This window comes from Lethenteron reissneri, chromosome 53 (genome assembly GCF_015708825.2).
Source record: "Lethenteron reissneri isolate LAM-NWPU_2019-01 chromosome 53, ASM1570882v1, whole genome shotgun sequence".
Classification (NCBI taxonomy): domain Eukaryota; kingdom Metazoa; phylum Chordata; class Hyperoartia; order Petromyzontiformes; family Petromyzontidae; genus Lethenteron; species Lethenteron reissneri.
The window spans coordinates 5,574,173-5,601,932 of NC_083831.1; the positions used below are offsets into that span (position 1 = coordinate 5,574,173).

A 27,760-nucleotide genomic window follows, 5' to 3' on the forward strand; every position below is an offset into this window, starting at 1 on the left:
GCCGCAAATCGTCACTTCCGCTCACGCCCGCGGGTCTCTTCCCGCCAGCCCCGCCCCGCCCCGCCCGCCGTCTCCGCCTTCAAACTCCTTCGAGAAGCCGGCGACCGACAGACCGACCCCGGGGTTCGTCTCCGCGTCTCCTTGCAGCGACCACCTTCGTCGTCTCCTCGTCCTCCTCCTCCTCGAGGCGTCGTCCGGGCTCCACCCACCGCCTCCCGTCTCCGCCGATCCGTTCCCTCCCGTCAGAGGCGCCGTCTCTCGTGAGCTCTACTCCCTCCCTCCCCGTCGCCATTCATCTGCCTCGTCTCCTCAGGGCCTCCTCCTCCAACTCCCTCTTCGCCTCCTCCTCCTCGCCGTGGCTGCCGCTTCAGTTGCTCGGACTGCGTCGCCTCCATTCCCTCCACCCCACCGGGCTGAGTTCCTCCTCCTCATCCCCCTACCTCTGTCGGCCTCCTGTCATTTCCCCCCTCTATCACCTCCACACAGAGGTCGCAACCGGGTACCCGATACCCGTACCCTACCCGATACCCGGCTACCCGTACCCGGCCGGGTACGGGTAGCCGTTTGCGACCCTGGTGCGACCGGGTACGGATACGGGTAGGCCGTGAGTCACTGGTGAGTAACTGTCACTCATTTCGGGTAGGGTACGGGTACCCGTGCCGGGTACGGGTACCCGTTTGCGACCCTGGTGCGGCCGGGTACGGGTAAGGAATCAAACCCCGTTTGCGACCTCTGCCTCCACATCTCTCGGCAGGGGTTTTTATTTGCCGAGGACCCCAACCACCGTCTCGTAGTCACCACGGGGCATCATTGCGGCTCTTCAACATACGTTAATGGGGTGGGATTTTTTTTCGAATTCGACAATAATGCCCCCTCCATAATACAGGGGTTTTTTTTTTGTTGGATGAGATCGCGAAAATATTAATGTTGTGTCGTTAAACCCGCCACCACCCGACACAGCCAACTAGTAAAGGGTGTCACGTAAACAGAACGTGGACAATTCGTCACCAGTACAGCACGAACCGGTTGTGTGTTGGAGAACACATCCACAGCGTTTACAAGTGGAGTACGACGTTTCGCCACTAATTACAACCGGCATCATCAGGCGGACAGCAGCCAGATGTGTGTTCACCTGATAAAGCCCCCTCTTGTTATATTGGCTGCCGACCCCAGGCCTATCTATTCTAGATCCTTCAGCCACTTAATAACACATTCCTGCGGAGGGAGCTGGTAGGAACGTTGGGTTGCTCGGTCAATGGCCAGGGTCAACGGCGGCGTGGTGTATTCCGCAAATATGCTCGACTGTGAGGGCGGGCACAAGCCGGCGTGAGTAGGTTAAACGTTCAGTTTTACAAGGGCACCACGGGGTGACCAGCACCTCCCCACCCAGCCCCACCCCCCACCCAGCCCCTCCCCACCCAGCCCCACCCCCCACCCAGCCCCTCCCCACCCAGCCCCACCCCCCACCCAGCCCCTCCCTCTCCACCCAGCCCCTCCCTCTCCACCCAGCCCCTCCCTCTCCACCCAGCCCCAACCCTCCCATTTTTGGATGCAGGACGGACGGACGGACAGAATAATCCCCTGTGGGCTGGTGTAACCAGGTTACTACCAGTATCACGGACCTGTCAACCCCTTGTCAGTTCCTCCCTCATTGCAGACCAATTCACACCTTGTTGGTCACCACGTGCCCGTTTATAAATCTCAACGTTCATCCTACAAAGTTTAATTACGAGGGAGAACACAAACAAATAGACACAATTATAATGGTGTTTGCCCGTATTGAAACGGCTGTACCCCGTATGGACCTGAACACTAGATTCCCTGTACCAGAAGGATACGGGGTAAACCGTGTGGGTTGACAGCGATGACATTGTCATCAACACCTTCAACGGTTTCTAACGTTCATCTGTGTCGCCCGCCGCCACCTCCCCCATCACCACCTCCACCTCTAACCTTTATCCATCCATCACCTGCCGTCGGAGGTTTTTGTTTATGAATGTATTTGTTGTTGTAACGTGTTCTTACCCGCCCCTACTGGACATTTGTGAAAAATAACTTTAGTGCTTATCGGATTCCTCCAGTATAAATACTTAGTCTGATCATGAAATGTTGTTTTGACTGAGGAAATAATAGGTACAAGAAACCATACCCCGAGCTGTAACAGTTGCAAATGTGCAATAAATGTGTTTGACACCAGTGGTAATTCTCAACCTTGCTTCGCCTTGTTGAAATGTTTCAACCGAATACTCCCTTGTCTGACCCAACATTGTTCTAAGAAGTAAATATATTAATAACATAAATAATTTAACCAATTGTTCATTTTGTGAGGTATCATCCGACCTCGTTAGTAATTGCAAGCGAATTAAAAAAAACATTCAACGGACGCTTTGTATGCATGACATAATTTGTTCGCGCTCGCTGTTTATTCTTATAAACCACGTTGTTTACGATTAATGAGTTTAGAAGGGTCTTTTATAGCGTTCTAGGTTCCCATATGGATTAAAATTGTATCGTAGTTATGTTATATTGGCAGATTCATACGTGATTATTCACCAATGACCCATGTATGATATTTCACACATTTATAAATCACCTTACGTACCCTACCGGTTGAGAACCACTGTATTAATCTTCTCAATCCTTTCCATCCCACAGCCTTGGCTGTTCTCCCATCATCGTCGGCCATGTCTGCCACTCCAGCGCCACCATCGGCCATCGAGAACATCTCCCGCAGAGACGCCGAGAGAAAGACGGAGGTTGAGCGCCGTCGCCGGGAGGACGAGGTTGACCTGGCGCCGGGGGAGCAGGCCGACCGCTTCGGGGCGACCTTCAGCACCGAGACGGCGGCCCTGGAGGCGCTGCTGCTGCGGGGTGCCGTGGAGGAGGCCGCAGGACGCGCCTCGGCCTTGCAGGACCTCGTCAACCAGGCCACGCTCTACCTGCCGGCGTACTGCCTACGTCAGGCGCAGGGCAGCCTCGACTCCTTTTTGGCCAGGATCAGGGCCAAACGGGATGAGGCGGCGCCCAAGAAGAAGTTCGCCTTCAAAGCTCGAAGCAAGAAGGAGGCGGCGGTGGAGAAGGACGAGACCGACGACAAGGTGGAGGCGCCGCCGGCGACGGATGGCCAACACAAGCGGTCGACCAAGTTCGACCTGGTCCAGTGTGGCTTCCACGACCTGGTCGGGCAGAAGCTGACGGAGCGCGGCGACCGGCTGTCCGGCACGGACTGGGCCCTGGGGAACCTGTCCGGCTGCACTGTGGCGCTCCTGGGCTCCCCGAGCACCCTGCATATCACGGGCGTCAGGGACTGCGTGGTGCTGTGTGGGCCCGTGGCCACGTCCGTGTTTCTGGACGACTGCAAAGGGTGCAAGGTGGTGGTGGCCTGCAGGCAGTTCCGCGCCCACCGCTCCGAGGACACAGACTTCTACGTGGACGTGGCCAGCAAGGCCATCATCGAAGACTGCGTCCGAGTGAGGTTCGCGCCCTACAACCTGAGCTACCCGGGCCTGGACAGCCACTTCAAAGATGCGAGGATGGAGGGTCACGGCCAGACGTGGAACGGAATCAACGACTTCAACTGGCTGGCAGACGTGCCCTCTCCCAACTGGAGCATGATCCCAGAAGATGAGAGGGTACCCACGTGGAATGTGGATGCGGTGTGATGAGCATCGGTCATAGTTCACCTCCGCGGCGTCACCACAAATGCTTGTGCCAGGCTGGGTGCACTTGAGGCCACTTCAAGTGCTTGAATGCTCGCTTGCAGGTAACGGGACGGGCTCAGGTGTGTTTTTTTCCAGTGGGAAAAAACACAGCTGGTAACTGCTCCCGATTGTGCCAACTCGCTGTTTAATCTGCCCAGCGCTCTGTTTGCGGTGAGACGACACGGAGAGAAAAAATGCACTCGGCTACACGACCGTTCTGTGGCAGACTAAAAAAAATTCGCAAGCGATCAATTTCAAATTAGTTAGTTACACTGAAAGGTTGTGGAGTTATTTAAATGTACACTACAGCCCTTGTGTTCATTCACCGCTGGACGAGGGCCTCCCCACACGCTGTGTGGGTGGTGGGTGTTATTTGACCATACTTCACCACACCGGTCAGTGAGGATTGCAGGCGGGGGGGGGGGGCATCCATAAATGTGGGAACAAGTGCAGTAGTGAATTTTTATGCATTGCTTTCTGCCCATAACGTTAGCCCTGCTGCAACCTTCAGCGCCTGCTTGTGGCACACACATACACACACAAGCAGCAGGCAGGCATAACTCTGCTCAGCATCTGAGATTTGACGAGATCAGCGCATTTCGGGGCAGTTTGGTCAAAGGCATCAACTGTTCTTTATTAACATTCGCATCAACACTTGAGCTCGCGTGTAATAAACAATGAAGGCATTCCATTGTTGAGTTTGATTGGCAGTAAAAGTTGCGCATTTCTTTCGATGTTAACAAAGTTGCTTAGGCACAGAGGTCAAAAATGCAAAATTGGCCACCAACAGAGAGCACTTAAAGAGGTTTCTTGAAATTATTGTTAAAATGACTCTTTAAAACTGTTGTCATGCATGTGTGCTACGATTGTATGAGCAAAAAAACATTTAAAAGTGTTGCTGGGGTTAACTGAACTAATGTGCGCAATACAGATGGTGACGGTAGGGCCCGGGGCGTATGCTCTGCTCACGCCGCTACTAAGTGAGCCCCCGTCGAGGGTTTTTGGTCTACCCTTCCACGCTGGTGTATTTGACAGTAAAACGAGACTGGAACAACCTCTTGTAATCGGCGACCATTTGCTGAATCGCACGAGCAGAGAAAAATAATTGCTTGCTATTGGCATTACCACAAAAATGCGGCGTGTGGAGACTTGGTTCTCGTTAGATTTTGCGTATGCAATAAAATTTAAAAAAGCTAAACTGACGAGCATTATTTATTTGTGTGATTTTAAAACTGTCCCGAAAATTGTCATTGGCGACATTCCAGGGTCCTAAAGTGCAGTGTACAAACTAGATAAGTTCATATGAAACTGCTGAAGAGTCGTCATCTCAAAGCGGCCTCTTCTTGTTGCTGTGTGGGCTCCACCGGATTGCACGCAGCATCCACGGCTCTGGGGCTTTTGGCAACAGATTCCTCCTCGCACAGCTCCTTAAACTTGTTGGCCGTTTCCAAAAGACATTCCCTTATTTCCCCCTGAAAAGGAAATAAAATAGAACAAAACTCAGAAACGAGGGCTGGCAGTCTTTCCGGTTGAAAAGTCTTTGTTGTACCTTACAATGTGAATTTTGGTCAACAACATCGAGACTTTCACGCGGACACGGGGAACCTTTTCCTCAGTCGGGTCGAATAGGATTTGCAGAGATATCTTTGGTGGGCCGCACTCGGAATACGCACCTTGGTGTTATCCCATAACGTACGTGTTGAGGCTTTTGCGGTGAGGCCGTTGAAGTGATTAGTGATAGGTTTTTACCCTTTCAACTGGTACAAAAACTGACACCTTTATACAAGGCATCATGTTTGCAATAACCACAACACAAGCAGTCAAAATGCAAACAAAAAGAAAAGAAACAACTATGATAATGATATGCACTGTCCTTGAAGTTGATTGGTCCACACCCAAGACAGATTTTCTTAGGGCCTAGTCTCCATTGGTGTTGGACCAGATGACGCCAAAAGGCGTACTAGTTGAAAGGGTAAAAACCTATCACTATATTTTGCCACTGGTAAAGGAGGTCTCAATGATTAGTGATGTCGCAATGAATATAGTTTGCGGACATTTTTCATACCTGTCAACACCTTATCAGTGTCTACCTTATCACAGACCAATTCACACCCTATTGGTCACCCCGTGCCCTTATAAATCTCAACATACATCCTACAAAGTCCCATCACAAGGGAGAAACACAAACGAATAGACAAACATTGTTTTACTCAATTTCCCTGTACAAGAACACGGGTAAACTGTATGGGTTGACAGGTATGCATTTTGAAGTGGTAGGCATTATTGCTGTGGGGAGTATAACATCAAGTCGTGGGCCAAACGTTCCCCACCTACGCCTTCACAGACATTGAAATGTACGAGTGGCATGACCGTGGCGTCACTTCAGCCTAATAATAATGACTTGCCTGAGCGTAACTTTTAAACGTTATTTTTGCTCATTCGCCAAGCTTCGGACTCATGTGGCAGAGCGTGGGATACACAGCCTCTACACGTAGCAAGACCACTGCGCTTAGCTGCAGTGGGGTGTGGCATTGCCGGCATGGGCCCCGGTACGAGGAATTAAATTAGGGTCCATGTTCCTCATTTCCCCCCGTCTTTGGAGCACGGCGCCTGGGCAGGACCTCTCCTCCAGGCCTGTGGGAACCGGTGCAGTCGCACCACTTACACACTTGAGGAAGCGACGTCACCAGCCAGCTGTTTAAAAAGGCTTTTTTGTCCTGTAGATATTAATATTGACCTGTGATACAAAATAAATAAATGTCGTCGGTTTCCAAGCCCTCGATACAACCTCAGCGGGTTCACCCGCTCGTCACATTGGTCGGTACCTCCGGAGGAAGGTCTTCCAGCAAAGCGTCCCACCTCGCCACCAGCGCGCTCCCAACGTGCAGCCTCCCCGCCACCAGCTGCCGCGACAAGTGCAGCAGTGCCCAGCAGCAGCGCTGTCGTGTCGGGTGGCGAGTGGTGGTGAGCGGTGGGGTGGTGAGTGGTGGGGCGTTCGAGGGGATGGTGGTAAGCGTAAATAAAACATGCCAATTAGTTACTACTTGAGCGCACTGGTGTGTTGGGAGCGTAAACCCACAACATTCATAATAAACGAGCACGACATTTATCGGTGTCCAAGTTTTGACATAAATAGCTGTGAAAGTACAGATGTGAACAAACCTTCTTGTCTGTGGCCGAGTGCAGGTAAGAGACATTTTTGTTGGCCAGGAGGAGGTGGAACGGGGGTTGCATTGAGAACTCGGTCCAGACGCCCTGCAGAGCTCCCAGCAGCCTGCGCGTGCTCTCCTCCCAGCAGTCCACGTCCACGGCGGGGCTCTCGCTCAGCACTCTGTCGAAGGCTGGACACAATTCGCGCAGTCACGTTGACATTTACCGTTGTGTTTGCGAAATACTGGGATACCCGTTCTCTTAACAAAACCCGATTGAGGCGGTAACGTCACGGCCAAACGGTAGCGCGTTCGCCGCTCGTCGTGGGTTCCTGGTTTGAATCCAGCAGGCCGCCCCGGTTATTGCTGCGGTGTTTAATACTACGTAGCGTCTGCATCACAGTGGACGTTAAAGATCCCCTGACATTCGCAAGAGCAGGCCCGTTGTATTTCAGTGTTACGGTCCAAATAAAAAACACAACACAAATACAGTCTTTTCGATTACGCTGCCAGTTTTCATAACGCGAATTGGATACAACGCGATGAATGTATTAGGAAACACATTTTACTAAACGGATGCAAATTGGATATAACGCGATCAAGCGAACGGAACTACTGCATCACAGTGGACGTTAAAGATCCCCTGACATTCGCAAGAGCAGGCCCGTTGTATTTCAGTGTTACAGTCCAAATAAAAAACACAACACAAATACAGTCTTTTCGATTACGCTGCCAGTTTTCATAACGCGAATTGGATACAACGCGATGAATGTATTAGGAAACACATTTTACTAAACGGATGCGAATTGATATAACGCGATCAAGCGAACGGAACTACGTCGCGTGAGTAGGAATCAGCGGTCGTACGGCTGCCTCGGCATCGCACGAGGCAGTGGGATGCTGCTGGATGCTACTAGATGCTACCCACGCGCCTCGGTGTTTGTTCGACCTGCGTACACATCTCATGTGTTATCGCGGACTGTGCTTTACCCCCGATATTTATTACGTGATTTTTCCATAACGCGGTGTTCTTCAGGAACGCTACTACTCGAGCGTTATCAGGGAACAGGCTACATTAACAAAAGGATATTTTTGTCTAGTGTTGGCATTTTCCTTCCGTGTGGTAGGCCAGAGAAACCACCATGTGTATGGGGGAATAACACTCAAAGCTCCACAACGAAATTAAAAGTCTTTTTTCTTATCAAACAATGGACAAGCTAGTCAAGTAGATGGCATCTTTAAATTCAAATGTAAGACAATAGCACTTGCACACCACTATGCAGGATGTATATATGTTGAACTTCTTTCGCACTGTACGTAGCCAACCGCGCTAATCAGAGGTGCGGGGGAAGGACAACAAACTAAACACAAAAAGCAGTCCTAAAGAAGTGAGTTTTCAATCTAGATATAAAAGTGGCTTCCTAACAACGGGTAATAATGTACTCACCAATAGCAGCGGCAAGTTCCACCGCGTACTGAGCAAACGCCTTCTCTACCGGTGGTGACAAATACTGCAACACAAAAACGTCACAACGTCGTGAGACAGAGTTCCATTCGGCAACGTGCGCACATCGCTCGTGTAAAATACACCGGTGGCGTGGGGCGTGCCCACACCGCGCGTGTCGCAGGCGTCACTTGACCCCCGTTGGTCGCGTTGGTCGAGTGCGGTTTGGCGTACGTGAGGAGATGTGTGGGAGCATAGAAGTACAGTACAGAACGACTATGATGTTGCTGCACTGCCACCCACCCCCCCACTCCTGCCACCTCCCCGACTCCGCTTCTGACAGCGTAGCGCCCGGCAAGTGACAACAATTGTTCTTGTTCAAGGTGGTCGCTCAACCCGGCTGAGCATCCGATCTGATGAGATTTGGCACACCGACCAGCGTGGAGAGAGCACGGTCAAACAGTTGTTTGTGTTCCATCGCGTGAATATAAATGTGTCGTTAAACCCGCGACCACGCGACACAGACCAATGAGTAAGGTTTGTCACGTAAACAGAACGTGGCAATTAGTTGCCCGTTCAGCACACCGCGTGTGTGTTGGAGAGTGAACCCACGACAACATTTACAATTCGAGTATCGTGACGTTTCGCCGGTAATTTACAACAACAACCAGCCTCATCAGGCGACACATTTACGCGATCCAACCAAAAAAAAGCCTCTTATTGTGGATAATATTGGTCGCGAAAGCCCTACTGCTAAAAATTAAGGCGACCAGACGAAATTGCACGCTCAGAACTGCTCCGCGTACCTTTTTACACTGCAGAGATCCGTGGAGGCTTCTCACGAGCTCCAAGACTGCTCCCTCGGTGACGGCGGTGTCCTCGCAGCTCGGGGCCACCGTCACACACAGAAACTCCTGTCGAGAAGACGAACCCGTCGCCCCCAAACCACGCGCGCGTGCACACACGCACGTGAGCGATTCCCAACGCGCACGCGGCCACGCGCATTCAATGACAAGGGCAGTTTCAATAAGCAAAGGGACGATCGAAAATTTCTGTAACCTATGTCGGAACAGGTTTGGCAAACTTTTTTGATGAAAATGGACTGACGTGGGTAACTCGTGCGCAAAATTGTTTTATCTCCAGATGTCACGCATCCTTGCACAACTGCACATTGGAAGAGCAGTGAGCTTACTATTCATTGTTTGTCCTGCAAGCGTTCAGAAAGAGTTACGAATGCATTGAGTAATGAAGCGGGTAATATGACAATATCCGTAGGAATCATAGCAAAGATTACACAGTACACCGAGGACAGCACAGCAACATCGTGTCATCTAAACGAATCTCGATTCATCCATTGTGTGTGACATCAGTACGGCTTGACGTTTTGCTTTGGGAAAAACTTGGGAGCCTCCAAAACCATGCAAGGGCTGACTCGGCACAACCCCGACGGGCCTGGGAATTACAGTGGAAGGAGGCACCCGATACCAAAGCCGTGCCAGGACCGAGGCGGCTCAATTCCCTCCAGCTGTGGAGGTCAAAGCATCGGAGAGGATCAGAGTGAAATTTTGATTTAAAGCTTTCGTGACTGCAGGGATTCATCTTCTTGGTTCTTTCGGTAAAGTCACGTAGAAGGGAAGTAATAAAATAATAAAATAAAAAAATAATAAACTTATTCTCACGACGTTTCGGCCACAACGCAAGCAGCCGTCCTCAGGTGAAAACCAGATCCGACTTCAGACTCTGTCGCCTCGACGGACCTGGTTTTTACCTGAGGATGGCTGCTTGCGTTGTGGCCGAAACGTCGTGAGAATAATTTTATTATGTTTTATTTTTATTATTTTATTACTTCCCTTCTACGTGACTTTACCGAAAGAACCAAGAAGAGGATCAGAGTGAGCGGCGGCTTGCCTTGAGCTGCGTGAGGACGAGCGACGGCATGGGGTTGGCGTGGCTGCAGGCTGCCGGGCACGCGCGGACGCTGGAGCCATCGCGGCTCGGCTCGCTGGTCAAGCTGCACGAAGCGGACTTGAGCGGTCCGTCCACTCGGCTCCTCAATGCTTTGCTCAGGAGCTCTGCCAGCCGCGCGACCACACGGGACACCCGCGAGGCAATCGCTAAGACTCACCGCGGCATTGATGATGATGATGATGACGCGTACAAATAATAGTGATGATCAGGAATGTGAATGTTTGATATTCGTGCCATACTTAACGCGCAAGGCTATCACGATGGGGCTATGAGTAACAGACCAGCATCATCCGCCAGTAGGTGGCGATGTTGCTTGCGTGGTTTAAATTTCTACCCGAGGGAATAGACCATCATATGAAAGTAAAATGAATAACTTTTTCATCGTTTATTCCACAATCAAGTAACTGTCCCTGCTCGTGGCTAATTGCTACGCGGCTCAACAAAGCGCTCACTGTGGAGGAGAGTGACTCACTGTCGACGTTGCTGTTGAGCCACTGGGCGGCTTTCTCCTGCGCCAGTCGGACAACGATGTCGGCAGCAGTGCTCACCACCTGCAAGCAGAACAACAACAACAACAGCAGCCGCTGCTGCTGCTCTCCGACGCGTTCTCAGGCTGCGGTCACGTGAGCTCCCAGTCACTGACAACCTTGACAAGTGAGGAACTGCTCACGACTAAACCAGCTGCCTGCATCGACATTTTTTACACATTTTATCCGCAGGCGCGGTTAATCCGCGGCCTGGATCATCCCTCCACGGATAATGGAGAGCTAATCATGAGAACAAGAGGTGTGCACAAATAGGCCAGCAACTTCTTTGCCGTACTGCCTCCTACTAGCCACTTCATAGACATGATGGCTGAGAGATTGGTGCACATGATATACCCACGATGATCCACCCCGCCCCCCTCACACCACCCGCGCCAGCACGGCGTTGGATTACAGATGCGAGTGGACGCCTGCCGCTGTCGCAATGTGGTATTTCATCACTTCGGCTCATAAGCAATCCGTCCGTCCAGTTGCCTGGCTTTGACCTCCCAAGGCGCCAACGGGTGCAGTCAAACCGCTTCCGGTGTGACCAGGCAGTGCGTGTTGCTGCTTCCGAACATCAATGGGGTCCGTGCTCGGTGGCAGCCCCACTACCGTGTGAATACGCGGAGCAGGAGGACCAATGGGGCACAATCGTCTTCGGCTGTGAAGCACGTCAGGGCGTGCCGGGCGGACTGATTGCCATGCACGTGCTGGAGGAGGAGGTTGCACAGTGGCTACGTGGGCTGACGTCCACTCAAGGAACATTTATTTATTGTATCTATATATATTTTGTATATGTATCTGGTCTTTTGACTGCGGGAATTCGCGTGAAATGGCATTCGCGAAACAAATCACGCCGACGGCCAGGGCGTGACCTTTTCGCTCCTGACCTCTCAACTCACCTGGGGGGACAGCTCTTCGGGCAGCAGTAGCCGCATCACCTGGGGTGCCTTGGTCGCGCAGAATCTGTCGCGTAAGGGCGACAAGACAGGGTGGGTCGGACAGGTACGCGCACCTATGTAGCTACAAGAGCTATGCAATTTTAATGCTCTCCGACCAAGGCTGAAATGTTTTATGCATTAGCTCCATCGTTTGTTCGTCCGTCTGACTGACGGTAACGGGAGGGCACTTTCACAAAGATGGCCCGATATTAAATAAACTTCATCGTCAAGTTGCGGACCAGTCAAGCAAATCAAAGGTTTGCCCAAAACTTGGAACCCATGCATATGGGCATTTCTCTTTCTTGTTTCGTTGGCATCTTCCTTTAAGTTGGATGTGGGGAATCAATTCGTTCCCGTGTGCCAAAACATAAATTCGAAGTGCTTGTGAAGCGTGAGCACGCACCTTAGCGTAATCCAACGACAGTGTGGGAAAATCGTGCTCAAGTGTCGACCGAATATTAGCGGACCCTTCACAGGGACGGGAAGGTGTTTTGCGAGGCCAAAAATACTGCCCCCTAGCACCCGATAAGTGCGGCCAAGATGCTCGCAGTGATGGATAGTGTCCTTTTGTGGGGCGTTTCGAAGTGGCAGGCCTCATGTGACCGCAGGCCGTGAGAAATTAAGCCGGGGGTTGTAGGTTCCCCACACCCGTTCTAAGTATCGCGTGCGCTGAAGTGGCCGCGTGGTTCACGGGGCTCATAATGGCCACGTCACACAAGACAATTTGCCGGCTGAGGTCTAACGCGGGTTTCAGCCACCTGCGTGATTAAACAACCAAAAACCTCGTAGCATTAACTTTTTTTACAATTAATTCCATGTTTTTGATCTTGAATGCTTTTGATTCGGGGTCGCCAGCAGCGATGTCGTGTCGCAATATTACAGAACACTTGAGCATTAAAAAGAGACCGACAGACAGAGATAGGATATTGGCACTGTATTTCTTGAGAACTGCTCTTCGTGTTTAGTTTGTTATCCTTACCCCCGCACCTCCGATTAGCGTGCTTGGCTACAGAAGAACTTAAATGTACACGCACGCGGCCACGAGCGACACCCGGCGGTGGCGATTGGCGGTGTCGGCAGCGCCCCGTGCACTCACCGCTGCGCAGCGTCGAGCGCCGCGGCGGTGCCCTGTCCGGAGAGCTGCGTGCACACGTCCTGCAGCGTCAGGTCGGCGGGGACGCCGCCCGCCAGCGCCGACACGCGAGCCTCCCCCTCCTCCACCAGGCCCGCGAGCAGCGTCGCTCTGCCGCACACGCAGAGTGACGCCTCGCGCTCACTCACTCGCTATCGCTCTCTCCCCTCTCTCTTTCTATCGAATTTTGACAAAATTAGGAACGCACCCCGAGTATGTATGTACGTTGCGCTTCCTTCGCACCGTGCGTAGCCAACCGTGCTAATCGGAGGTGCGGGGAAAGACAACAAACATAGTACACACATACGCGTACATGTATCCCCCATTTTTTTTATCAATCCACTGCTGGACGTAACGCCTGTCCATGCCGCGTGCGACGTGGGGGTTATTTGACCGTACTTCACCACGCTCGTCAGCGCAGCTTGGTGAAGACGGGGAGCAGCATCCCGCTGGCACATCCCTTCAGTGGCCTATGGCAAGCTGTCTGTGCACGGTGGTCGCCCGTCTATCCACTATGCAAGCTCAACCCCGCTTAGCTCCCGAGATCCGATGACATTGGGTGCTCTCCGGGTGCTTTGGTTACGGGCGTCTGATTTGGTCGCACGCACATTCGGTCAGAAACATCCCCCGTGTAGCCTTAACGGACTGTTGGGGTAAGTGCTATTAGCGAGTAGCACCTATGAAGGCCGGAACGGCACTAGAGGGGGTGGCTGGCCAGCACCACGCCCGGCCACTTTTATCTCCCTAGTGGCAATGTTTACACATCGCACCAGGTACTCAATTGAGGCTGAGTCGACCTAGGGGAGGCCCAAGACCGGTTCAAATTATTGTCACTGGTGTTGTCCTTGAGCGGGAATCAAACTCGGGTCGCCGGGTTCGTAGCGCAGTGCTCGAACCGCACCGCTACCGTGCACAAGCACAATTCAACACACGTGGGTTCAACTTTACTTCGGGGTTCACTTCTGTCGCTCTGTCGAATCGCCTCTCACCGGATGTGCTTGACGCAGTTGGAGCAGGTCCGCTCGGCCACAAACTCCACCGTGCGCTTCAGGGAAGCCGGGAGATTATGGAAAAACGCCTGCTCCAGCTCCGTCTGCAAGGGGGCAATCACTCGCTCGCTCATTCGCTCGTTCGGTGTTTAAAGACAAAGGGTCCCCCCCCGCCGTGTAGCCTTTAAGAGACTTTTGATGTCAGGTGCTCTTAGCGAACACCCCTCCGGCATACGGAGGGGGTGGTTGGCCACTATCACGGGCTCCCCAATGCAGTTTTTTTGACGCACCGCCCAGGGTAGTAGGGGAGGCCCCATACCCGGATCACATAGATTCGTCACCGACGTTGGCTGGGAGTGCGAAAAACGAACTCGGGCCGCCGGGTTCGTAGCACGGCGCGCGAACCGCTGCATTGCCGCACCCGAGCGTTCCCACACACACAGACACAGACCGGCCCCTCGCCGAACACAGCCGCTAATGCTGCGCTCGTACCTGCGTCTGTCGCTGGGAAAGCCCGACCGACGGCTCCATGGCGGTGGGGTTAATCTTGCGGATGAACCCGCCATTCCTCCCGGTGCCACCCCCGAGTGACGTTGCCAGAAGCCTGCGCAGTTCCCCTGCAGCAACGGGACAAACCCTCGTTGCCATCATCGTTACCCAGCCACTCATCACCCACATCACCCAGCCACCCATCACCCAGCCACTCATCACCCAGCCACCCAGCCACCCATCACCCAGCCACCCATCACCCAGCCACTCATCACCCAGCCACCCATCACCCAGCCACCCATCACCCAGCCACTCATCACCCTGCCACTCATCACCCAGCCACTCATCACCCATCACCCAGCCACCCATTAAACTCATCACCCATCACCCAGCCACTCATCAGCCAGCCACACTTCACCCACCCACTCATCACCCAGCCACTCACCACCCACCCACTCATCACCCAGCCACACATCACCCAGCCACTCATTAAACTCGTCACTCACCACCCAGCCACTCGTCACCCAGTTGTCATGTAACGATTAATTCCCTCCCCATCCAGATTAGAGGAAATGTAACAATGTGATGTTTTATTATAATTAAGTTTTTGCTGTACGGACGACATACAGAGATTGCGAGAAAGGGGTGGTGGTGGTGGTGGTGGCTGTTTGACAAGGTACGTGCAGCTGTGGCTGAAGCCTTGTGTTTGGCGGAAGAGACGTTACCAATGTAGGGGCAGCACGTGAAGAGCAGCTGCTGGTCAACGAGTGGCAGCGTGTCCTGGGACAGGCGAGAGGCAGAGACGCATGCAACGTTGTAGACCCGATAGACACAACGGCGTTCTGATGGAAAAGCAAGTATTTCTAGGGTACCCCACCCCTGAATGTGCACGGTATATCAAGAAGGCACTGCATGATGTAACAGTTGCTAGCTTGTGGATGGTGGTAGACGCAGTGTCATGGTACCCACCAGGCCTCCTCCGCTTGGGTCTTCCAACACCCTCTGCGGCAACTCGGCAAAGAAGACTTCTTCAGGAAACGATGGGACCTTGGTAGAGCAAGTGCATGTTAGGCAGAGCGACACTGGCGAGTGAGCCTGTGACATTCGATTTGCCACAATTCGGAGTCGCGATCAAGAAACGATTTTCTCTCTCTTTTTAAAACGATACGAGGATGGTAAGCGCCTCTAGTGCCTGCAGGGGGTCCAGATAACTAATTACGTTTAGTTTAACACGTAGGCTTTCGCAACAATATCCATAATATAGGTTTTGTTTGGTTAAATGTTGTGGATTTGCTCTCCAACACACCGGTGTGCTGTACTAGTAACGAATTGGCATGTTCTGTTTACGTGACAAACCATACTAATTGGCTGTGTCGGGTGATGGCGGGTTTAACGACACATTTAAATTTACGCGATCTAACCCAAAAAAACGATATTATGGATAATTACGTAGAACATATATTAATCATGTGTCCCAATTATCACACACATAATTCAATGCGTGTATCGCAGGTGTGTAAGAATCTAATTTGTGAAAACCACACCTGATGATGATTGCTTGTGTTGCGATCGAAACGTCGTGAGAATTTTATTGTTTTATATTTTTATTATTTTATTGTTTACCTTCGACGTGACTTTACCGAAATAATCAGGAATATGAATCCCTGCAGTTACGAAAGCTTTAAATCAAAATCGAATTTTAATTGAGGTGGGGGCCCAGTGGCTCCGAGGTTGGCAGGCGGCTGCCCATGATTAAAACAGGCTCAAGTAGAGTTGATGGTCCCAGCTCGCTCACAAATGACTGGGCGCCGTGGTGGCGAGATGTTAACTACCTCGCCTCGTATGCAGGAGGTCGTGGGTTCGATCCCACCTCTGACACCTGCTGTATATTTGGAGTTTGCATGTTCTCGCTGTGGTCGTGTTAATTTTTTTCCAGGTCCTCCGGTTTTCCCTTCCACATTTGGAATCGGCATGCGTTTTGAGTTTTCTGGGCAGCTGCTAGAAATGTCCACGTGATGCTAAGCCGCCACTCTGTCGAGCTATCATTCGTGGCCAGGAAGCTTCTGAAGAAGAGGTACATAGCTCAGTGGGCCTTACCTGGTAAAATAATAGTAATATAGAGAGGTTTTACCCTTTCTGGCAATACAACAGGTGTTAGGATGTTCAGACGCCAAATAGATACCTAGATCAGCTGACCCCGAGCTACAAATACTGTATCTGGTGTAGGCCAATCAGTTTAAAAAACGATGCAGATATTACCAGAGTATTTTTGTTTGCATGTTCACCACAAGTACGTGTGGTTAATGCGGACTTGATTCCTTGCAAAAAGGGATCTATTTGGTGTTTGAACATCTTACACCTAGTGTTTTATTGGCAAAAAGGGTAAAAACCTATTTAAATTTTTCATACTTTGCTACTGTCAACAAAAGGTCCCGTGATAAAAAATACTTAACGGTGTTTATAGTCTTTGTACCTGGAACAACCATCCCAGCAGCAGTAGCAGCAACATGCGGTTAAGGCCACAGGCCTCGCTGGGCTCCAGCACAAGAGACCTAGAGAAGCAGCCAAGACGACAACGCTCGTCAGCATTGCCATCCCATTCGAGCGAGACAACTACATTGCAGACTTCTCACCCACAGGAAAGCTACAAATCTGCCTGTCGCCTGAAGAAGCCACTTGTAATTACTGGCGAAACGTCATACTCAGATTGTAAATGTTGTGGCTTTGCTCTCCAACACACCGGTTAGTGCTGTACTAGTGAAGAATTGGCACATTCTGTTTACGTGACAACCCTTACCAATTGGCTGTCGGGTGGTGGTGGGTTTAACGATACATTTATATATTTACACGATCTAACCCAAAACACCTGTATTGTGGAACGACTGTTAGATCGCCATCACCGTAAGCACGTACCGATGCTACTTGCTGTTTATATCGCAACCTATGTAGCCACGACTGTTAAGTTCTATAATCTATAACATCTGAAACCGTCACAGGGTGCCCATGAAAACAGAAAGCAGAACAGCTTCTCGGGTCTTTCCTGCTGAAATAAATCAAAGCTATCAATCATATCTCTCTATTTAAAACCGGACAAGGAAGAAAAGGCACGCTTGTGCATTGATTCTGTGACGCATTCTGACATGCGTTTGCCTTCAGATTAATTTAATTTTTAATTACCCATAATAACAGTCGTGCTGACACCTGGCACGCAGAAAACGGTGTACGTCCATCCCTGGGCCGCGATGAGACCACGGGGCTAAGCGGCTCTGCTGGGAGCTTGCGCATCAGCCTTCCGCAGAGCCGGGAGGCCTAGTCAGGCGCTTTTCGCACGGGTTTTTGCCTCCCAGGTTTTGGGAAACCCTTCGGAGCGGCGGCTGCGTGCCAGCGGCGGCGGCGACGTGCCTGTAAATGTGCAGCATGGAGCGAAAGACTCGCGCGTAGCACTTCATTCGCGCCGCCCCGCGGTCCGTCATGCCGAGGAACTCGATGATCCACGGCAGCGTCAGCACGAGCCGCCGGGCCCCGCGCGCTTCTCCCAACGCCGAGTCGACGTCCAGCACCTGGGCGCTCTGCGCACACGAGACAAACACCCCCCCCCCGCCCCGTGTGATGCCCGCAGGCTGTTGGGGCAAACGCCGCGAGCGAGCTCCTATTGTCAGGCGTCTACGGCACGTGAGGAGGTGGTGTGACCGGCAGCGCGCCCGACCGCCTTTGTCTCCCCAATGTTGATGTTTACACACCGCTCCAGGTACTCAGTTAAGCTGAGTCGACCTAAGGGAGGCCAGGGGACTGGTTCAGATGTTCGGCACTGGTGTTGATGGTTGTGAGCGCACCAGGTCCTAATTTAGAGTGAATACTAAGGGGGGGGGCTGTGAACTGTTCAAGATCGTCGCCACTCATCTGAATAGAGATGCAGACCAAGATCAAATTTAGTAACGTCATTAGCGACTGCAGTGCACCGAGGGAGACCAAACACGGCGATTGTCTACACTGTCCGTGCATATTAAAAACATGAACCCAGTCGACCCAATTGGCCGAGCTGACAGGTGGGTGGGGAAACGCACGGCCGTCACACGACGTCTCGCAACGCAGAGTGGACTAAACGAGCGACCAAATTCAATTCACAGACGGACACAGTGACGAGACCAGAGGTCGGCAATCTGCGGCTCCGGAGCCGCATATAGGGGCTCTTTGGCTGCCCCCCCTGTGGCTCTTTGGCTGCCCCCCCTGTGTCTCTTTGGCTGCCCCCCTTGCAGATCTTTGGCTGCCCCCTTGTGAGCAGCCTTTAAAAAATATTTAACTTTCAATCTTAAAACGTAATTTAATGCAAAATTATTGATTAAATATGGCAGGGAATGGGTCACTATGGAATGTTTTGGTGAAGACAAAATGTATAACAGTCAAACTGCGTTGTTAAATAATAACTAAGGGGGGACACAAACTAATTAGACTCAGTATATTCCATCGCCTACGTTGTTTATTTATTGAAGTCAGAATGTGTGCCGTCGTCATCTGCTGTGTACACGCTGCTGTGTTTGTGTACAAGTTGCTGTCTCTGCGTGCGATGCCGCGGCTCTACAATTATTTTGGTCAAAGATAAAAAAGTGGCTCCACTTCTTCTTCGAAAGGCTGCCGACCCCCGAACCAGACTGAGATCCCCGACCAAGATACGGTTAGCGACTAAACGAACGCAGGCCGTCCGCCCACACCTGCAGGCGCAGATCCAGCGCGGGCTCCTGGGGGTGCGTGGGCGTCGTTTCGTGCGTCCGGTATGGCAGGAACGCGATGAGGCCCAGGAACTTGGCGAGCAGTCGTGCCGTGAGCAGCACCGACTTGAAGTGCTCCCTCCACTCCTGCGCAACACCGTTTGGGTTTCACTCGCCGCGCACGCATCCAGTTCCTCTTCGTTCGATCGCTACGCGTTTAGATCCTCGTCATTTAAAAAGAAAACCGGCCCGGTTGCTTAGCGCAGGGGTCGTGATGTTATTCCCCGCAGTGCATTGCGGCTCTTGAAACACCGAGTTTTATTTTTTTACAAAATTCAAAAAAAATGCCTCTTCTTGTTATTTTGGTTTCCGACCACTGGCTTAGCGGTAGAGTGAGCGGCCGGCAATCGGAAGGTCGCGAGTTTAAAATCCTGGTTGGGCGTTGACTCAGCCCATCATCCCTCCGGGGTTGATAAATTGAATACCACTATGGGGAAGTCAACAGTGGTTTTGCTATGGAGAGACCTTGCTCCAGCAATGTGCAATTTCTACCACTGCTTCAGGGCTGTAAACGGGAACCACCAAACCACAGGCCACATCAAAGCAAATAGCCAATTCTCTAAACAATCGCGAAATTCAACTGCCCTTCGATCGGCTTCAGGGTCACCCTCCGTGGGAGGGAAGCTATTTGGTTCACCGACGCTGCAGACCGCATGTTTGTACACGTTTAGCACGAGCGTTCAGGGCACGTCATCAGTGGTGAAGTTGTACACACAGACGCACACACGGACATACACGTGTAAATCGATAGCATCCGGGGGCAGCACCTGTTCACAGGTGTCCCAGTCCCCATCAGGAGCGAGGATGCACTCTCCATTCAGCTCCATGATCTGATGCCTCAAGCCATCCATCAGGTGCTGGCACAGCGCAAAACTGCCAACACAGAAGCTTAACGTCGTCATCAGCATCATCGGCAAACAGCGGCTCAGGCAATTAACATCGAGACGTCTAGGCGAGCTGAGCAACGGATTCAAAGCATGGAAGAGGCAATTGATTACCTCATCTCAACTGCTTTAAACAAGGCACTAACCAGCACGGTAATATTCGTTTATCCAACGAAGCCTCGCCGAGTCTCAAAGCTCTTTCAGGAGGCTCTTGCTTTGGAAAGTTATGCTACTTCCTTATAAATCAGCATGTTGCAATTGGGAGGGGAAAAATAGAAAGAGTACGCGGAGAAGGCTCATCGCACACGGCTGGCACTCGACGGAACGCGAGTGGCACACCGAGTTGACAAATCCACTTGGCCGCCCCCGCCATTCCCTGGCCACGCCGCGGCCCTGGGGGACAGTCGCGTGAGCGACGCCGAGGTCGTCGCGCGGTCCAAGAGGAACTCTTGACGGAGCTAACGACTTCGGCGGTTATCGCTGCGTTGTACTTCCTGTGCCGTCCCATCGCCGGACGGACGGACGGACAGACTTTTGGTCGCGTGTACAATTCGGGAAAAGACACTGGGCAGGCCAACGCCGCGTCGCTCCCTCACCTGTCGGCCACCAGGATGAAGTCTCGGAAAAACGCTTGGTACGCCGGGAAGGCGGGCGGCGGGCAGGGCCCGCCCTGGGCCTGCGGGGCGGTGAAGCGCTGCTGCAGGCGCTGCAGCTTGCTGGGGTCGTTGCCTCCGAGTGCGCTCAGCAGCGGGGAGGCCACGTTCCTGCTGGGCACCCTCTCGTAGGGGTCCTTGCACATCTACACTCGGGAGGTGAGGGGGGGGCGGGGAAGGTGTTGTTAAAAAAAATATTTAATTAAATCGCGACCCCCCCCCCCCCCCCATGCCCCCCCTCTCCTACATCAACCATAACAATTTGGAAGAACAGCATTAAATGAAAATGTACCGTATGTTGACAATCTGCGGTGAGTTGCAGTGAGGTGATTATGTGCTCAGGTGTGGTGAGCTGCGGTGAAGTGGAGCGAGGTGTGGTCAGCTGTGGTAAGGGGCGGTGAGCTGTCACGAGCTGTGGCCGGGTGCGGTGAGGTGCGGCGATCTGTGGTGAGGAACGGTGAGCTGTGGCCAGGCGAGGTGAGGTAGGTGCGGTGAGCTGTGGTGAGGAGTCACTCACTCGAATGAGCTGAGCTTGAAAGAGCCGAGCGAAATGACTGTGGTTGTGCTCCGATGACAGCTGCACCATCATTGCCCTTCGCACGTTCCACATACATCAGAACGCGATTGTCAAGACTCATTCGTGTTTCCCCGCATATCACAGGGACTGAGGGGGGACCCCAAGAAAGTCGGAATTTTCTTAGGAAATTAAATTGACACTCCTGAAGCTCATTAGATGAACAGCGTGCAAAGCAATGGCCGGATGTGTTAGCTACATCTTGGCACTGCGTAGTAACGTCTCGCGCCAGCCAGTCCCAGATTAGTAGCCTTCTCCACCGTGAATATCTAGGAGATCCCTTGAAGTGACCCTGGTGCACACACGAGAGGGAAGCACTTTCCCGCGCACGGCTCGGTCACTTCCCGTCACGGCGAGAGGGCCCTCACATCGACACAAGCGACTGAGCGTGCTGCAATTGGAATCACAGCGTGTTGCCAAGTCCAAAATATTCACCTCTGGCGCCCGATTGAGTGCGGGCCAAGTGACGTGTAAATGTCGTTTCCAGGATGTTTCGACGCGGTCGGCCTCAAGTGGCCGCGGGCCGTGCGGAATGCGGCCACGCGGAGTATTTGCCGCACCTGATTTTGTTACCCAGGACTCTTTCGAACTCCCAGCCCGGCGAGTCGCGCCCGTCCTCCCACTCGCGGATCAGCGCGTAGAAGACGTCCCTTCGGGTTACGAAAGAAACGGAAAACGCACAGAACAGGAGCACGTCACACGGTGGCGCTACACGCGTCTTGATGGAAAGCGGAGCTAGCGAACCGCCCCGGTTTGGCCAACACAGTGTTTTAGAAAGACCGTCCCCTGGTGTCGCGCATTCTCTTTTGCGAAAATATGATAACAAGAAAAAAATTCCGCACGGAATTTTCTGGACTCGCGATCGGCTCGCGACGAGGATGAAGGCCCGAGCCGTCCGAGCAGCGAGCAGGGTCCGTCAGAATAGGCGGCACGAAGACGAGACCACTCGGCAAACCGGAGGACCTGGAGGAAACCCCATGCAGGACGCTGGCAGGAAATACCAACTCCACACAGTCTGGAGTCGAACCCAGGCCCTTGTTACTGCGAGGCACGAGTACGCCGCAGCCCCGCCGCTCATGCCTCCTGGAGGAGGACGAGTCGGGGCAGGGGAGGAAGAGGTGCGTGAGCAACGAGAGGGAAGAGATGTTGGTCATGGAGCCGCACCTCTGCTTTTTAAAGTTTTGGAAGGAGCGATTGCTGGGGAAGTTTGCTCGGTTGTCCGTCTTGGGTTGGAAGGGAACCGAGAGAATGGTGGAGGTGGGAGTGGTGATGACCTGTAGAAAGAAAGCAAAACACAACGTTAGAAACTCAACACTTTGTGGAGGTGGCCCAGGCGGTGCATAATGGCTGTGTCAGAGCAATGGGCTAGCACCGCTGAGATCCAGTGTTCAAATCTGAGTTTCTGCCACCCACGAATAAACCGGGTTCTCAAAAGAAGTAAGATGGGAGGGGTCTTCCTGGTCACCAATGACTGTACAAAAACACATGATGTTTACTTTTCACGGCTAACTGCAGCTCTGACAATTGAAAGTTATCACCAGGCGATGAACACCTCTACAGCAAGTAAAAACTTGTACCACCATCATCACCGCCCAGTGTGGATAATGGGCAATTTAATGGACGTTAGTTCTGTGACGTCAACGTGTCGAAAAGAGTTTAAAATTTCGGTTTGCCATGCTACGAGCACTCTATGCAGGGTATATGCAAGGTGTGCCCCCTATTGTTGATAAAACAAAAAGGCCTAATGGAGCGCTTCAGAGCTCGTTCTGTAACGGCGTCTTCCACAGCTGCTTTCAAACGCACGGTCGGTGCAGCGCGCCCAACGTGATGCCATCGGTACAATAATTTCCCCGCAAGTATCTGAAAACGGATCACTTTGTAATATAATTTGGTAAAGGAAAAAATTTACTGAAGACGCTGTACGCGGGCTGTGCACGCGCGGGCTGTTTGCGGGCGGGGGGGGGGGGGATGCAGACGCTGTTGCTGGCTTGGCTGCGTTGTCTCACCCGGGCTGTGCTGACGCCGTAGGCCGCTCGCAGTTGCTCCAGCAAGGAGGGGGAGAAGGTGGCCACGCGCTCGTGCTCCAGAAGGGAGCGCAGCGTGCTCCGGTCCAGGCACCCCAGCAGCCTGGGCACAACGCACAACCCCCACCCGCACGCGGTGGCAACTCTCAGCGTGAGACGAGGCCCAAGCAAGTGAACAAAATTTATCAAAATGTTTTAATTTCGCGCTGATTACGTAATTGCTTTACAACGTTGTGTTTGTTCCCAGCGGGGTATTTGACGGTAATGCCAGCGCCAGGCGCACAAGGAGGCAGCACGGCCGTAGGACCGAGTAGCTCTCTGCTGGGGAGGGCGTGTCCCTTTCGGCAGGGTCCCGCCTCCGGGCGGCACGTTTGGATGACTTGGTACCTCGACTCACGTTTGCAAATGTTGACAACACCGACAGATGCTGGACCAGAAACTTGAAATGCATCATTGACGCTTGAAATGTGCGCTGACTGCGGAATGCCTAAATCCACAGACTCACCCCATGAGCTTTTCCAGGACCTTGACAGCGAAGTAGACGCAATTATGAACGCTGTGGAAGTAGGCTGCTTTGAGAGGTTCTGAAATCGAGAAAGCGCGCACGATTAAAATTCTGTGCACTGCAATTTTAGGAAGGGTATGTGAAAAACAGGAGATCTGAATCAGTTCATCATCTCTCCTTATGACACGGATAAGACAACCGAGAAGGACATTGCAAAGTAGATTTTAAATAAAATTAAAACAAGAGTCAAAGCGAATCTGACCATCACTGCCGCCACTTGGCTCTGGACGGTCGTTGTCGACGACGACGACAGGGGCCTCCTCTTTGGCGACGCCTGCCGTTCCGCACGGCACCGTGAGCAGCTGCAAGGTGAAGTAAACCTCCAGCAGCACGTTCGGCACCAGGTTACGACGCAGGCACACGGAGTAGAGCTCGGAAAAGACGTCCAACTGATGCCGGTGCGACACCCGGTCGGGCCGTGGGGTCCCCGGCGACTCGTCTGCCACGGTTTGGCTGGCCGGGCCCGCTGGCGAATCGAGCAGCAGCTGTGTGGCGATCGCTGGCGACGTCACAGGGGGGGTCGCGGGAGACGTCGCGTCTGGTGTGGCCTCCTGCAGGCCGCCCCGCTGGGCCGCGTGAAACACCGGGGTCGTGCAGCAAGCGGACGAGTCGTTCGCCGATTCGCTCGTGGTGGAGTCTGGGCTCACTTGCTTGGCCCTGTGAAAAGGCAGGGAGCCAAAGTCAAAGTGGCCGGGTGGTTGAAAGGTCAGCGTGATGTGCTTTAATATTACAGTGATACCTCGGTTCACGAATGCTTCTGTTCACGAACAACTCGGTTCACGAACAGAAAAGTTCATAAAAATATGCTCCGGTTCACGAACTCCGCTTCGGTTCACGAACAGGAGCCGCGGCCATTTTAATGCTATTTCCAGGCTGTCACATGGTCGTGACTTCCTGTAGGAAGATCGTGGAGAGAAGAAGAGACACAGAAAGAAGTACTGTGAGTACTGTGAAGACACTTTCAGTGACTTTTTGCTTTTTGGTGTGCTTTTTAGCACATACAGTACTGTACTGTACTACTGTACTGTACAATACTGTACTTACTGTATTGTACAGTTCACCCGTTTGAGTGCTTACTGAAGTCATCTCAAGCAAGGTTAGTGTTCTCTCTTTATACATTACTATACTGTACAGTACTAATGTGTATTGTAATTTGTTTCATATTTTTGTGCTTAAAAAACCAAAAAAAAGGTCAGAACGGATTAACCGGATTTACATTGAACCCTATGGGAAAATGTGCCTCGGTTCACGACCAATTCGGTTCGCAACCAGAGTCAGTTCACGAATTAAGTTCGTGAACCGAGGTATCACTGTACATGAATTGTTGAGCACTTAAAAAATGTTTATTGCATTCAAAATTTTTATTTTATAAAACGAGCAAACTGCATGTCTTTTGGACCTGAATGTTCATTCCTATGTCCCTCCCAGGCAATCAGCAAAACATTTATCTTATAATTGTGCTTTATATCCCAGTTCATCTCGCTTTGTCGGTTTCTCTCTTCCTCTGTCCCCTCTTGTACCTCTCCCTCCACTGTAGCTCATCCCTCCCCCCATCTCTCTCCCTGTTCCTCTCTCTCCCCGCTCACCACCTTCATAAGTCATCAACAATCCATTATATATAAAAAAAAATCATCAGGAGTTCATGCATAAGTGCATTCAACCTTCATTGGAAAGCGTGAAAAATTAAAAAGCCCCAGAGATAACATTGTTTCGCTCACCGATTCTGTCTCGGCATCGCGCTGTGCGGGTGGTGGCTTTGGGCGCTACTGCCAGGCTGGGCGTGCCGGCCCGCCAGCTGGCTCTGCGAGGTCGGGCTGCACCACGGCATCGTGTGGCGGTCGCGCGGCGTGGCCGGTACCGCACCCCATCTGGGCGGCGGCGGCTGGCTGAGCGGCGTGGAGGTGAAGCACTCGTTGGGCTGCAAGCGGTGGTGCGCCACGCTCACTGGCGTCGGCTTTATACGGCGCGAGGGCCGCGAGCTGCTCACCACGGACGCAACAACGATGACGACAAACGATCGGTAAAATTTACCAGGAATTAAAAAGCATGTGTACGCAGGGATTCTGGTCATGCTTTCCAACGTGCCGTTCGTCCTGGGGAGTATTTAATTGGCGATAATAATTATCTGTGCAATGAGATGATACCATATGAGGTGTGACATCGAGAGATGTCACGCATAATGACATTATCAGGGGGAAGGGGAGGCGCCTGAATGAGTGTGAAATCATTGTCTTACCCAAAAATAATTCTTCATCATCAGTGTGTTTTAATTGCCAATTTACTTGGCTTTACACGGTGTATTTCCCTTAAAACTTCACACACAATTCCAATTATTGTGCTATCGGCAGCATGTCAGTGCAACACTGTGACAACTGCATGCGGAAGGAGACATCGCAGAACTTATCACTTTAACATCCTTCCATCCACGCATTAGGGGTACAATTTACAACAGTCTCTGCTAGAGACAGAATGTCCATCACATGGCAAGGTGATTTTGTAATTGTTGGAATTAAGTGAAATTTGTTTTCATTGCAATGTTTCTTTTGCGACGCAGGAAAGGGTGACAGGCTCGAGGTGTCTTTGAATACATCGGTTAATCGCGGACAGCCAAAACCGAGAATCGAACCCTGGATTTTAACAGTGCCAGCTCAGCCCTCCGACGCCTGGGCCATCCAGCCAGCTTGCGACAGACCTACGACTACCGACGTACTTGCCAGAGCTTGCGGCGCCGCCCATGGACGGGAACTCCTCCAGGCTGCACAGGTTGGGAGGCACCATCACGTCTCCATCGGCGACGCAACCGCTAGCGTCTGGGCTCCTCACAGCAGATGCACAATCCACCTCTCCACCACCGGAGGACTGCCCGCCACCCACCGCCCTCCGTGATGAGGGCTCCAAGCTCGTGCCACCCTGTCTATGTTTACTATTTTTCCGGCCATGCGGAGGATGCTGCTGCTGCTGCGCCTGGTCCGAGTGCCTACTCATTCTCGGACCTCTCTCTCCGTCTCCCGACAGAGAGGCGTCCGCTCTTTGGCACGGGGACGACTGAAAGCATCTTCCCAGCGCCCCTGCCGCCGACCCATTCTCTCTGGCTTTCCCGCAGGCGGGGCTGCTCTGCTTGACCCTGCGTGCGGCGTGTCTGTCTGACCCGTGGACTATAAAGTCGGAGAGGGAGGCCTTTTGCGCGGAGCGCGGCGCACGCTCGCCCGCCGAGTCGGCGGGACCGGCGCTGAGCGGCGGGCCGTCTGCCCTGGTCCCCGACGCCGCGACGTCTCCGCTGCGGCCCCCCCTTTCCAGCGGTGGGCTTCCCGGCCAGCGCGCGACGTCATCCTCGAAGCCGCGGGCGGGCGTCGCCGGGCGGCCGCCGCCGAAGGGGGAGTTTTCCGCGAGCAGTTCGAACGCGCCGTTGAGCGACTGGCGGGCTCCCCGCTGCGGGTGCTCCAGGCTTGACGGCGGGGCGTGGGATCCCACGGTCGACGCCGGCGCGGCTCGGCACGGCGCGCGACTCTGCGCCGCCTCCCGCGAGCCCCGCGGCCCGAGAGAGCCGCTGTCCGACGGGGTGCGCTGGCCGGGCCAGTGCGCCGGCGCGCTCGGCGTCTTGCGAGGCGAAGGTTGGCTCCAGCCGACGGCGCCGCTCGCTTGCTCCCGCAGGAAGTTCAGCAGGAAGGGGATGAATTCTCGCCAGGCGGCTTCTCCGAGGGCCTCCAACGCAGGCAGCGCGAACGAGGAACCGTGACCGCATTCCTGCCCCACCGAACACCGACCGCAGCCGGCACAGCGATGCTGATAGTACGTAGTGCGATTCATTACATTTTTTTAAAACTGCAATTAAGTAAAGATGTATTTGGAAAATCGATAGGATGGTTAAAAGTGTATACGTCCCATAGAATGTGTCGTCTCAGCCGAGTCATCTATGAATATACAAAAAATTACCGCGGAGCACAATATCGCGGT

General features: G+C 52.7%; 2 protein-coding genes and 1 long non-coding RNA gene across 5 annotated transcripts in view; 2 read left to right on the top strand and 1 right to left on the bottom strand.

Moving 5' to 3' along the window:
* Nucleotides 1–69: 69 nt before the first annotated feature.
* LOC133356320 (tubulin-specific chaperone C-like) lies at nucleotides 70–4,900 on the top strand. 3 transcript variants are annotated; one of them, XM_061573777.1, is made up of 2 exons: nucleotides 70–123; nucleotides 2,656–4,899. In XM_061573777.1, the coding sequence occupies exon 2, from the start codon at nucleotides 2,685–2,687 to the stop codon at nucleotides 3,660–3,662; it is 978 nt and encodes a 325-aa protein (XP_061429761.1). In that variant the 5' UTR covers nucleotides 70–123; nucleotides 2,656–2,684; the 3' UTR covers nucleotides 3,663–4,899. The 3 variants fall into 3 exon arrangements, with proteins under 3 accessions (XP_061429761.1, XP_061429760.1, XP_061429759.1); XM_061573776.1 differs by lacking the exon at nucleotides 70–123 and adding an exon at nucleotides 170–260; XM_061573775.1 differs by lacking the exon at nucleotides 70–123 and adding an exon at nucleotides 1,700–1,982 and having other exon boundaries at nucleotides 2,656–4,900.
* Nucleotides 4,661–27,760, bottom strand: part of LOC133356252 (codanin-1-like) — a 24,103-nt gene continuing 1,003 nt past the window's right edge. The window contains exons 2-27 of the mRNA XM_061573645.1: nucleotides 26,517–27,550; nucleotides 25,525–25,785; nucleotides 24,009–24,463; nucleotides 23,747–23,825; nucleotides 23,224–23,344; nucleotides 22,382–22,491; nucleotides 21,778–21,867; nucleotides 21,161–21,236; nucleotides 20,587–20,789; nucleotides 19,874–19,979; nucleotides 19,050–19,193; nucleotides 17,743–17,909; nucleotides 16,814–16,892; nucleotides 15,310–15,387; nucleotides 15,066–15,120; nucleotides 14,344–14,468; nucleotides 13,852–13,955; nucleotides 12,827–12,973; nucleotides 11,692–11,755; nucleotides 10,735–10,813; nucleotides 10,203–10,366; nucleotides 9,101–9,208; nucleotides 8,298–8,361; nucleotides 6,864–7,042; nucleotides 6,527–6,640; nucleotides 4,661–5,173 (exon numbers count right to left, since the gene is read on the bottom strand). Of these exons, the coding sequence (XP_061429629.1) occupies nucleotides 5,024–5,173; nucleotides 6,527–6,640; nucleotides 6,864–7,042; nucleotides 8,298–8,361; nucleotides 9,101–9,208; nucleotides 10,203–10,366; nucleotides 10,735–10,813; nucleotides 11,692–11,755; nucleotides 12,827–12,973; nucleotides 13,852–13,955; nucleotides 14,344–14,468; nucleotides 15,066–15,120; nucleotides 15,310–15,387; nucleotides 16,814–16,892; nucleotides 17,743–17,909; nucleotides 19,050–19,193; nucleotides 19,874–19,979; nucleotides 20,587–20,789; nucleotides 21,161–21,236; nucleotides 21,778–21,867; nucleotides 22,382–22,491; nucleotides 23,224–23,344; nucleotides 23,747–23,825; nucleotides 24,009–24,463; nucleotides 25,525–25,785; nucleotides 26,517–27,550 (4,356 nt within the window). The 3' untranslated portion in view covers nucleotides 4,661–5,023. The remainder of the gene's footprint in view (nucleotides 5,174–6,526; nucleotides 6,641–6,863; nucleotides 7,043–8,297; nucleotides 8,362–9,100; nucleotides 9,209–10,202; nucleotides 10,367–10,734; nucleotides 10,814–11,691; nucleotides 11,756–12,826; nucleotides 12,974–13,851; nucleotides 13,956–14,343; nucleotides 14,469–15,065; nucleotides 15,121–15,309; nucleotides 15,388–16,813; nucleotides 16,893–17,742; nucleotides 17,910–19,049; nucleotides 19,194–19,873; nucleotides 19,980–20,586; nucleotides 20,790–21,160; nucleotides 21,237–21,777; nucleotides 21,868–22,381; nucleotides 22,492–23,223; nucleotides 23,345–23,746; nucleotides 23,826–24,008; nucleotides 24,464–25,524; nucleotides 25,786–26,516; nucleotides 27,551–27,760) is intronic.
* On the top strand, nucleotides 25,785–26,920 carry LOC133356376 (uncharacterized). Its single transcript, XR_009756844.1, has 3 exons — nucleotides 25,785–25,826; nucleotides 26,361–26,569; nucleotides 26,822–26,920. It is a non-coding gene; the product is annotated as an uncharacterized LOC133356376 (long non-coding RNA).